Source organism: Corythoichthys intestinalis, chromosome 21, assembly GCF_030265065.1.
Source record: "Corythoichthys intestinalis isolate RoL2023-P3 chromosome 21, ASM3026506v1, whole genome shotgun sequence".
Classification (NCBI taxonomy): domain Eukaryota; kingdom Metazoa; phylum Chordata; class Actinopteri; order Syngnathiformes; family Syngnathidae; genus Corythoichthys; species Corythoichthys intestinalis.
In genome coordinates, this window is record NC_080415.1 from 4227741 (window position 1) to 4239802 (window position 12062).

The following is a 12062-nucleotide window of genomic DNA, read 5'->3' on the forward strand; positions in this document are numbered from 1 at the left end:
AACTCCAAGCGTTAGCGTAGCATTAGCTTCAGAATGGCGAGCGTCCTCTTAAAACACTGGGTAGTCCAAAGCAGAGCCACTTGGTTTTTCTGGTCAGTGAGTCTAGAGGAGAGCCAGTTGGCAAAATAGCATTTAGCTATTAGCCCACTTCAGCTGTTTTTTTTTTTTTTTTTTTTGGATAAATGAGCAATTACTGGGAAATACTGAAATACTGCTTGCAACAACTAAAAAATCCCAGACTTCCCAGGGTTAAACGCTCGGACATTATTTTACATACAGCTCGGGCGGGTTTAATTGAAAATGATATACTGCTTTTCCTGCTGAGTGTGTATTATCATCACCAAGTTGGCGTTGTTATTGTAGATGCTACAATATGTGCTTGTATGTCTCTGTTCAATTGAAATTATTGTAAACGTTTATCTATTTTCGGATTAAAACCTTTGAATTTTACTGACGAAAATATTTTTGAGTAACTGTCGACTAAAACTAGACGAAATTTGTATGAGATTTGGTCGACACCCCTCAAATCGCAAGATGAGGACATTGAGGGGCAGACACACTGTATAACGGATTATTTGAATTTTTGTCTGGATGTGGTTGGCCCCGCTAAACCTGTACGCTGTTACTCAAATAATAAACCTTGGGTGACTCAAGAGGTCAAAACGGTCCTAAATAGGAAAAGGTGGCCTTTAGGGGTAGGAACAGAGAGGCAATAAAATCAGCTCAACAGGAGGTGAAAAGGTGTCTAAAGGATGCAAAGGATAGGTACAGGAGGAAGGTGGAGCTGAAGCTGGGGGAGAGTCGCATGAGGGAGGTCTGGGATGGTGTCAACGCCATCACAGGTCATAGGACTAAGTCGGTTCCAGTGAGTGGGAGCTGGAAGGAAGCCAACAGGCTAAACGGCTTCTTCAACCGGTTTGACTAACCCCGAATGTCGACCCCCCATTCCACACTGCTGGCTGCTCTCCCTGTCAATAACACTGTCCTATCCTTTCCTCCACCACCCCCCCTCACACCGTCTCCACCACCCCCCCCCCCCCACACCGTCTCCACCCTGCATAACTACCATCCAGGTCAGAGAGGAACTGAGGAGGTTCTGCCCCAGGAAGCCAGCAGGCCCGGATAGGGTACCCCCACGACTGCTCAAGGTCTGTGCTGCTAAACTGGGTGTACCACTCCAACATCTCTTCAACCTTAGCCTACGGCTAGGGAAGGTGCCCACCCTGTGGAAAACATCATGTATCATTCCAGTCCCGAAAAAGAATCGGCCCAGTGAGCTGAATGACTACAGACCGGTGGCTCTTACATCACAGCTGATGAAGACTATGGAGCGGCTACTTCTCAACCACCTCAGGCCACAAGTGGCGCATGCTCAGGACCCTCTTCAGTTTGCCTACCGGTCAGCCACTGGTGTGGAGGATGCCATCCTACATCTTCATCACACCCACTTGCACCTGGATAAAGTTGGTGGAACTGTGAGGATTCTCTTCCTGGATTTCTCAAGTGCCTTTAACACCATCTAGCCCCCTAGGCTTCAGGAAAAGCTAGTGGGGATGCAAGTGAACCCCTATCTGGTGTCCTGGATTTCAGACTATCTAACTTACAGGCCGCAGTTTGTCAGACTGGGGAATATCCTGTCGGACACTGTGACCTGCAGTACGGGGGCACCTAAGGGGACAGTGCTGGCCCCCCTTCTCTTCACCCTTTACACCTCAGACTTCTGCTACAGTTCGGAGGTGTGTCATATCCAGAAGTTTGCAGATGACACGGCCATCAAAGGCTGCATCAAGGATGACAGAGATGAGGAATATAGGGGTCTGGTTGACGACTTTGTTGCCTGGAGCGATGACAACTGCTTACAACTTAACACTTTTAAGACCAAGGAGTTGGTCATTAACTTTGGCAAATCCAGGCAGTGTCCACAGCCAGTGATGATCAAGGTGGATGAGGTAAAAATTGTTGAAAACTATAAATACCTAGACGTATGGTTGGACAGTAAGCTGGACTGGTCTTATAACACAAATCACTTGTAAAAGAGGGACCAGAGCAGACTGTACTTTTTAAGGAGACTGCGATCTTTTAACATTTGTAAGAAATTGCTGCAAATATTTTATCAGTGTGGTAGCCAGTGCCTTTTTTTACGCCGTGGTGTGCTGGGGGGGCAGCATAGCCAAGAGGGACTCCAACAGGTTGGATAAATTGATCAGGCGTGCGGGCTCTGTGGTCAGGATGACCCTGGACTCTCTGGTGACGGTGATAGAGAGGAGAACCATGAGAAAACTCTTGGCTATTATGGACAATGCCAGTCACCCTCTACACGCTGTCATCAGTGCACAGAGGAGCTCGTTTAGCAATAGGCAGCTCCTCCCCAGGTGTAGAACCAACAGACTGAAAGACTCCTTTGTTCCACGAGCTATTAAGCTCCACAACTCCACTTTAGGTGGGAGGGCGAGGGACAGAAATGCAATATTAGCACTTTAGCACCTCTGTTACTTGGTTCTCCTGCTAGTGTCTGTCAGGTGTTATTATTCTTTTATTGTACTGTAGTGGTAGCATATCGTATTTATTTTACTTTTAACTTTTATATTAATTTTATGTTTTTAAATCCTTTTTACTCTAGCACTTTTTACTATCCTGCACTTTACACTTATCTTTGTTACCGTGTTGTTATGGGCACTGGAAAACAATTTCCCTGAGGGAAGTCTCCCAAAGGGATAAATAAAGTTCACGGAATTGAATTGAATTATTGAATTGACAAAAACTAGACGAAGAAGAACACATTTTGAAATGACTAAAATATGACTAATACGTATTTTTGTCTATAAGACTAAGACTAAACAAAAATTAAAAGGGCTGCCAAAAACAACACTGGTGGAAAAAGGCATTATAAAATTAAATTTAAAAAACTTTGTGAAAATGCTTTTTATCTTGTAAAATCATTTTCATAATAATATTACTTTATTTTACAGTTTAAGGACCATTATACACAATTTGTCTGTTATTTATCAAAATAGAATTTATTTCAAAATGCGGTTTCCTTAAAATAAAATTTTGACCGTGTTGGGGTTCCGTGGAAAAGTAAATGAACGTTTTGTATCTCTGTTATACGATATGCATATTTAGGCAATTACATTTATCATAACCTTTAGCAATCTAATATTTTTGCATATCAATCAAATGATCATAAATGTTGTGCTGACATATTTACATTTGGTGACATTTAATTTGCATATGCTCATGTGTGTTTTTCAACTCCTAAACCTAGATCAGGAGGTAGTAGGTATACAACAATATATCTAGTTTTGTCAAATACATTGCATAAGCAAAGCATCGCTTTCGATGTTTTGTATCGATCCTGTCATCCAACTTTTAACTCTGCGTTGACTGGCTAAAATGCAGCCAATTATATTAGATGACCTGACATGTTTTGAAGGACTTCTTTGCATATAGCTGTCAACGAGTCATGAAACCAAATCCATTATTGCAACACTAATTCCAAGCATGTTGCTCCAGAATAGGAGTATTTTACACACTGTTGCTCATCCGTGGTCAAAACGCAAAACCTCATATTCCCATTGGCTAATTTCAGTTAATAGTGGACAAAAAAAGCTTTTGTTTCCTTTTCAATTTGCTGAAAAAAGTACATTTTTCATATCGGAGTAGTACGTTTTGACTATTACCATAGATACTAAATCAGTAGTTAAGAACCAAAATAACTTTTCTGTTCTCTCATTCACAACATCACAACCTATTACTGACTTTTTTTTTTTAATAGCCGATTTCAATATTTATATACTGTATATGGCGGAAAACACTCAGGCGACTTGGAGTTCTGCTCTGAGACCCCCAATTTGGCCAAATTTCAAAATTGTCTTATATGCATGTGTGATACATCATTGTAAAGCTTGAAATCTGAATTTTCTCGAGGACGAACATTTTTGAACTGGAGGGCATTTTAGAAAAAAAAAATTAAACAGCAACACCCAAAGTGGTGGTGAGAGCATGAGAGCGCAAAATGAAAGACGCCACGATTTTAAAGAGATACTATCGCGTACGTACTTCTTTTCGATCCAAAAACTCCATGTAGCATGTATCACAGAGTGTCATGACAAAGCTGTGAATGGCCACAGCCGGATTTTTGGGGAATTTTAGGGGCAAAACATGGTAATATAACAAGGGTCGCGATGCAGAAATCACAGACTAGTCCAGATTTTCTTTTTAATCTTTTTTTTCCAATTTTTCTTTTGGATCGATCATCATTATAACGGGGAAAATGCGACAGTGACAGTGAAAAAAATATAATTAAGCGATAGTTATGAGGTAGATATCTGTGACTTATTTACAGGCACCTTTTTTTTCCATTGTGACGTAATTTGTTTAAAAGTTTAAAATATCCAAGTGAATACTTTTTAAACAAAATATTAGACATCAATTAATGATTCTAAGCTAAAATTGACAGACATTTTGAATAATAAATATGATTACTTCCCTTCTTTCTGTGGCTGGGTTGAAACAGAAGCGGTTGTGCCACGTCTGTAAACGGGGGTTTCCAGGGTAAGATGGACAAAGTAAAAATAGTCGGGGGCTTAATGCGCCATAAATCTGCTATGGCAGCATACAGAAATATTGTTCTATCAAAAACAGTTCTTTTGGATTAAAATACAGCAGTTTATTTTAAGAGGGGTGCAAGAGCAGAAACTGCTTTTTCAATCTTGTCTGGTTTTCCGCCATATACTTTTCAATAAACAGCAACTTGTCCCTTGATCCAAAAATGATTTTACTGCCCAGTGAAAAATATATAGTTGAATATTAGTGGAATTTTTCTTTTATCCCAGACAATAGTTATAGGTGGTTTAAATACCTGACATGTTCATCTCTGATGAAGGCAGAAGTGTTCGCTGAAACATGTCAGGTATTTAAACCACCAAATGCGTGTTTAGCACAGTGTATGTAAACCTCTGGCCTCAATTGTAATGGAAACTTATTGTTGCCCGTCAGTTCAGAGTTAGCCAGTAGAGGGCATGTATGCTCTTCTTATGTCTCTGGGCTGCTGAGACATTGAGGGAGCCAGGCAGTCGTAGTTCATTTGAACTACTGTAGTTTGTTCATTTTAATTACTCCCAGAGGCGTTGCAGTGGGTTGAAGTCAAGAGCTGGTCAAAACCAGTCACGTTAATCTACAACAAGCTTTCTAATCCATGTCTTTACTTTGTACAATGGGTCAAAGGTTGTTTTTTTGAGCTGCAGAAACAGGCCATCCCCCAATTGTTCCCACATTAGTGGGTCTATGGAATTTGCTTAGAATATTGGCCCAGTGAAAAGAACCCTCAATGGTTCAGCATTTTGGACAATTCCATGCTTCCTGGGAGTAGCCCATGCTTGTTCCAACATGACTGCGCATAAGTGCTCAATGCAGGCTCCATAAAGAAAGGAATTACAACATTTTTGTGTGGATGACCTTAATTGGCATGCAAAATCCTGACCTGACCTTCAGTGTGAATTAAGAGCAGAAACTGAGAGCAAGGCCTTCTCATTCAACATCAGTGCGTGACCTCACAAATTGCTTCTGAAAGAATAGTCAAACAATTCACATAACACACGCCTAAACGTTGTAGAAAGCTTCAGAATAGCTGAAGCTGTTGCAGCTTTAAAAGAGGGGCCAACATTATAGTCAAACCTTACCTAACCCGAGATTATGAATGGGATCTCACTTCAATTCAAAAGTGAGTCAAGGCAGGTGAGCCACTACTTTTGGCAATATCATTTAGGTTACAATCTCCTAACAAATGTCTAAATATTGTCCTTAGAAAGGTGGGTGAGCGTACAGTATATTAGTCTTCCCAGATTTTTGCTATAGTTCTCCTTCACTTTAGTTGAAGAAATCATTAATCACAACCGGTCCCTACGGATGGATGGCCTCAAGTCGACTCACTAATACACGGTGTATTCAGTAGACATTTCATGTATTTACCTGAATCATGAATTATAACCTTGGCTATTGCCGTTTGACTGTGACAAAATGATGGGGTCCGAGTAGAAAGTCATATCCTACCGTTGGATGAGAAAAGCGAGGAGGTGTTTGCTAATGTCGCAAAAAGCTGCCTCCACAAGTGTTCAGAGCTTAGCAGGATTTTTTTTTAATGCTGTTACAATATATTTAAATTTAGGATGGAAATGAACCTTTTGCAAACTCCACCCCCAAAACAACCACCGACCAATCATACGTCCTAGCAACTGACCTTAAGCGAGCATGATCCGACAAACTCAGCATCGTCTCATTGATTTTTTTTTTTTTTTTTTTTTGTGGTTACTGTTAGCGTTACCTGAATGCCAACTGCCATAAATCTTTACAGAAGGTCTGGAAAGAATCAACAAGCTAAATGGTCGAGCAGTGCACCTGTGGCGTATGTAAGAGTTTATCTGGGGGAGTGTGGTTCTTTCCCTCCCAAAGACAAAGCTCTCAATCTCAGCTAAATGTCTCAAAAACAAACAGGCACACTTGCGCCTGCGCTAAGGTAACACTAAGCTAATGCCAGAGGCTAACTAGCTAGCCTGCTTGCTTCAGTAAAGTGGATATCAAAGTTGTAGTTATGTTATAGAATATTACATCTTACTAGGATGTCATATGCAATAATGTGTATAACCAGGGGTGCACATAATTTTTTCGCCCAGGTTCTCAGAGGAGGACCTGGAGATGTGACTTGGTCCTCATTGAGCTTGAGAGCCGATAAATGAGATGCGATAAATTTATGACAAGCTTTACTTAGAGCCAATTAACTTTAATTATGATAACAATTAATGATTGATTAACATCAACTGGCACAACAAAATTGGCATTACTTTGAAGTGAAATGTAAAGAAATAAACATAAAAGCACCAATTCAAAATAAAGGGCATTATGCGGCTCCCACATTAACTCCAAGCCTTTTTACAAGTGGGATGTCCTCCTCATAAGACCTCATTGAACGTGCATGTTTAGCTTTGTAAAATCCGAGCAAAAACACGTTTGTCAGTGCATGTCGCTGTTCATTACCTTTATTCCGCAACTTGTCCATAGGGCGAGTGGGGTCATGTCTGACATCGATAGTTTGCTTAATTACCACATGCTCTCTGTTTTTTTTATGCTTTTCAAAGTTTGGATGGCTGAAATTCTTTGACCCTACATAAAATGCGCTGCTCTTATCGGCGACATTGGGATTCTCACGGCACATTTTGTAACGCATTTCCGTGCGAGCATCATTTGCTTCTAGCCATGGTACCTCCTGTAGCCACTTTTCAGCAAAAGTCCTTTTTTTCGGTACCTCCGGTGACGTCTCTGTCGTCTGTCTGTCTTTTGACGGGGGTGGGGGAAACACGGAAGTAATTACTCAGTGTGGCCTGCCTCTTCGACATTTTGAGAAGTTATTTTCTCGTGTCCGCCGCAAATACAGTGGTCAGCCAAATACGCAAAAGCGTATGGAAGCCGTTGAGGGCCAGCGCGTTTGTCTACATCCAGTACGCATGCGCGCATGCGGACCACTTATGTGCACCCCTGTGTATAACGCTATAAGTATTGCAGTTTCATAAACTAAAGTTAGTTAACTTCATGTATAAGTTCACAGTCCGTTTTATGAGTGCGCTAACAATAAAAAGCGATGCTTCCTCTTTTTAACATCGCGTCTTAATAAGCGCATAGAACTTACATTCATGTAACATTTTCTTCCTAAATATTGCGATCCTGTGCTTGCTGTCAGTGTTGAACTTGTATGCTTTTGCCTCAATTGTTGTAGTTTCCCCTTTGCTACAATTCTTATTTTTTAAATATAATCATACGCTGCATATTTTAAACCCTTTTGCACAGGAATTCCACCAAAATAAATCACTAACACACTAAGCTGTACGTCTCCCTGCCACGTCTTGGTCCACTGGAGTTGCCAAACTTGACGGACTAGCAACAGTCACTAAAGGGGGGGGCTTTTGCGAAAGGTCAATTAACAATGTGTGGAAGGTGTTTTTTGAGCATTCTTCACCTCTTCCAATTTTATGTTGTCCTTGTTGAAGCTTATTTTGGAAGGTTTTAAAGGCATCAAATTCAAAATGCCCCCCCCCCCCCCCAAAAAAAAAAAACAAAACAATAATGTTCATATCAGTTTGTGAATACGTTTTTTTGTTTTTTTATATTTTGTTTCTGTAGTGTATTAATTTGATTGTAAATTGAAAAGGATTCGAACATTATTGTATCGTTCTAATTACTATTACACGACGTCCACACCTTATTGAAATTGGGTTTGAAATTAAAAAAAAAAAAAAGATTCGTATTCTCCAACTGTCTGATTGTTATCGAAATATGAATGTAAAAACTATTTCAGATTTCCTTGTTGTTCATGGTTGAATCAGAAATAAATGCAGTTCTGAAATTCTCTATTGAAAAACATGTTCTTCAAGATAATGAGCAATTCTAGGTAGCATTAGCAGTACTTTGCATGAGCATTATCATTAAAATCCTTAATATCTGTATTTTGCACTTTGTTCATTGTTTTCCACACACTAATAGAGCCACTTTAATTTACAACAAAAGCAAGTGTAAACACGACAATGATCTAAAAACACAAGAAACAATTCAATGACTATTTTAACTACATTTTGTGAGAAATAAAGTGTACCTCTGGCGGTTAGCTGAAAAAATATGTGGTTCCCGGGCAAATATTTTACAGTTTGATTAAGATCTAGTGTTGTAATATTTGTCTGTACGCTTGTATTGGACAAAATTATCCCCTGGATAATTAATGTTCATATATTAGGAACAAATGTGACGTCAAGTCGTTGACTGGGCTTTACTCGCACCCATCATTTGAACAATACGCTGGATCTTCGTTATTGTCATGTTTTCCATGATCAAAAGAACGTTCTCCAGGTTTTTGCTTGTTATTGAGACATTTTGTATTCCGCCATGATAGCCATGAATCCTGCGGCGGCATTTGTACGGACAGCAGGCACCTCTCAAAGATGTGGCGTCACGCTGCCGCCCCCTGCTGAACAAGAAGGAGAAAATTGGGCTGCACATTAACTAGGGGATCATTTTGTCAGTAACAAAAGACTTGACAAAAATAATGTAACTCTAGATATCTATCAAACTGTACAATATTTCTCTGGGAACAGTTTTATTTTTTTAGCTGACTGCCGGAGGTAATCTTAAGGGGGAGAAAAAAAAAAAAAAAAAAAAAGATTTATATGTACATATCATAATTGCTCCTCTTTGTAGCAGCTTCTATTATCTCAGGTGATACCAAATGGTTTTGTTATGCGGCTAAGTAACGTATATTCAAATATAACAAAAAGAAAAAAATGACAGCTCAATAAATACATCGTTATCACAGTTTATACAGGCCTGGAGCAGCTGAAACTGACATGGAGTACAACGGAGCTCCAGTGGAAAATGTTTAAATTGTTCGTAAAAAAATATTTTACCTTCGTTGAATATCCAGACAGGACACATGAAACATGAAATAACATCTGTGATCTATACGCACACATGGAAATGGTGGCGACGGTTACCCTTTGTTTTTTTGTTAGTTTCCAAGCGGTATGGAACTGACCGTGCTCTCTTCATACCCTACTTCTCCATTAGAAATATGTGCCTTGAAGTGTGATTTGAACTCACATTGATTCACCATACTTCAGACTCTTGCAGAGAAAATCACTTGTCCTGATTCCAACCTAAGACTTTAGGGTTCCTGTTTAATGCAGAATGTGCCTGAGCCATTACTCTCTTGATCAGAGGTGCCCTGGGAAAAGTTGAACTCATCCGCCTCCATCATCTCCTCCTCCATTCGCAGGAGTGAGTCTGCAAGACAAGGACGAAAAAAAAAGGAATCAAAAAGATAATTGCGTTTAAATGTGATGACGTCACTGAAAGAGGTGGACATGGGTTTTTAAAACATACCTAATGACGACAGAGTAAACAATACAGCGAATCATGTCTCAAAAGGAAAATGCCTATACTGTCTCTTTAATGTCTAACCATTGATATATTATGTGTGAATAGTATCAAAATGCCATATAAACTGATGACCTTATGCAGTTGAATAGCAGGGGTCCATTGCAGTCAGTGTTGCCAGATTGGGTGGGTTCACGCTCTTTTCAAAGGCGCAGGAGCGGGAGAGAAATCAGCATTGAGTGGCTTGATCAAATGTGGGCTACTTTTGACAAAGTCCAGCAGTTTTGGAAGGTACCCTTTTAATTAGTTTTAACAATTAAAACTTTGATGTCTAACACCTTGACGTTCAGCTTCGTTACCGAACTAGCCTGAATAGCATGCAGCGTTTCCCCTACAAATTAAATATTGTGGCCCACACCAAAATAAAAGTCTCAATATTGGTAGGGGCGCTATAACAGCATAATCTGCATGTACACTTTTGCTGGGCAAGGGACATTAATAAAAGCAGACAGATTAGGTGAACGGGGGCCAGGGCTACATTTCTCACCAATATGAACCCAATTAATATATAGGCTAAATGATCAATGCAAAAATAAATCTGTATTGACTTGTACTTTCACACTGAAAATTTATAACGTTTGAATCTGATGATTTTTTTCCATCTTGTTTTGAGTGTTAAAGACTCGTAAACAGATTAAAGGGTCAGATTATTCAATTTACTTTAGGTAAATATTACCATTTGTTCTTATTAAACCCATACATCAAAAGGTTGGTCATTTTTCACCAAAATCAAGTAGAAAAATGCTTTCAAATAATGTTGTGAATATTATCACTTCTTGAATTTAGAAAATTTCTGACGAAAAAATGTTTTTTTTTTTTCACTTTTTGCTTAAAATAAGTGTGTTAAGATTATTTTCAGATAGCTACTGTTATTATTTCAAGAAATCTGAGAAAAATTTACATGAAGCACTGGCAGCTAATTTCACTTATTTCTAGTAGATTTACACTGGAAACAAGGGGATTTAACAAGTCATCAGCCAGTCAAACTTGCGTTTGAGGGAAAAAAAATGGTGTCAGCGTAAATCTGAACATAATGAAAGTAATTCACTTCATAATGGTAGTGTCAATTCTATCCTTACAAAATATGTGAAGACAATCTAAATGACCTCTATAAATGAACTCGTTATATAATGCAAATAAGGTTGCTTAAAAGTTGGTGGGGACAATTTGAGCATCCTGAAAAGTTCCCAGTGTTATGTCTCTAACGTCCCGATGCAAACCTACGCCATTGGTCATTAACAGAAGGGCTATTATTGTTGTGTTAATGTAGTGCATATTAGGGCCAAATAAAAGGAAAAAGGACTACGATATGTAACTCGTACTATTGATACGAGAAAAAAGTCGTATTATTATGTAGGTAATGTAGCTGTACTGTAGCTGAGAGCTACGACATTAGCCTGGCTAATGAAATATTTCAAATAGATCCTTGTTATGGTTCTTGGGAAACAAAAAAAAGCTATTTTGCCGTGGAACGACATGGTGAGGAGGTCCGACTCCGATGCAGCCCATCACCGCAGCTTCCAAAAAATCCTAGGGCAAACCCTGGCATGTCATTTGTGATTTCTAGGTAAAAAGTCAAATTCAACAAATATATTCCAAAAGCGACATGACATTATAATGCGTTAGATGCCAGGGCGGACTGGCATACGGGGATATCAGGGATTTTCCCGGCGGGATGGTGGGCCGGTGTCTGGAGAAATAAATAGGGTCGTAATTCCTAAAATAAGGCTTGGTGCCACTACACATGAGCAAACTGAGACCCTACATATTTTACATGTACACGGGAAAAATAGATATTGGGTGAAAAATAAGTAGGAATTGGTGACTGAGGTCAAGCCAGCGGACGTTCGTGTTCTTGCGGACCCTAAGTTTAGTGCACCCGCATAATTTGAGCATTACGGTAAATGACCGAGCGGCAAGGCAGTTGACTTCCGTGTCATCGCGTTATGTCATCACGTTGTGTCATCGCGTTGTTCCCAACTCTTAAATATTTCCAACACTATAAAACATATAATGCCACCATTGTCCTCATTTAAGAAAGGAAATAAAGTCGCTCCATCTACATGTGTTACGTCAGTACAATGTTA

The 12062-nt window shown here is 39.5% G+C and overlaps 1 protein-coding gene across 1 annotated transcript in view; it reads right to left on the minus strand.

Moving 5' to 3' along the window:
* Positions 1-8084: 8084 nt before the first annotated feature.
* mbtd1 (mbt domain containing 1) overlaps positions 8085-12062 on the minus strand; it is a 95086-nt gene continuing 91108 nt past the window's right edge. The window contains exon 17 of the mRNA XM_057825449.1: positions 8085-9822. Within this exon, the coding sequence (XP_057681432.1) occupies positions 9704-9822 (119 nt within the window). The 3' untranslated portion in view covers positions 8085-9703. The remainder of the gene's footprint in view (positions 9823-12062) is intronic.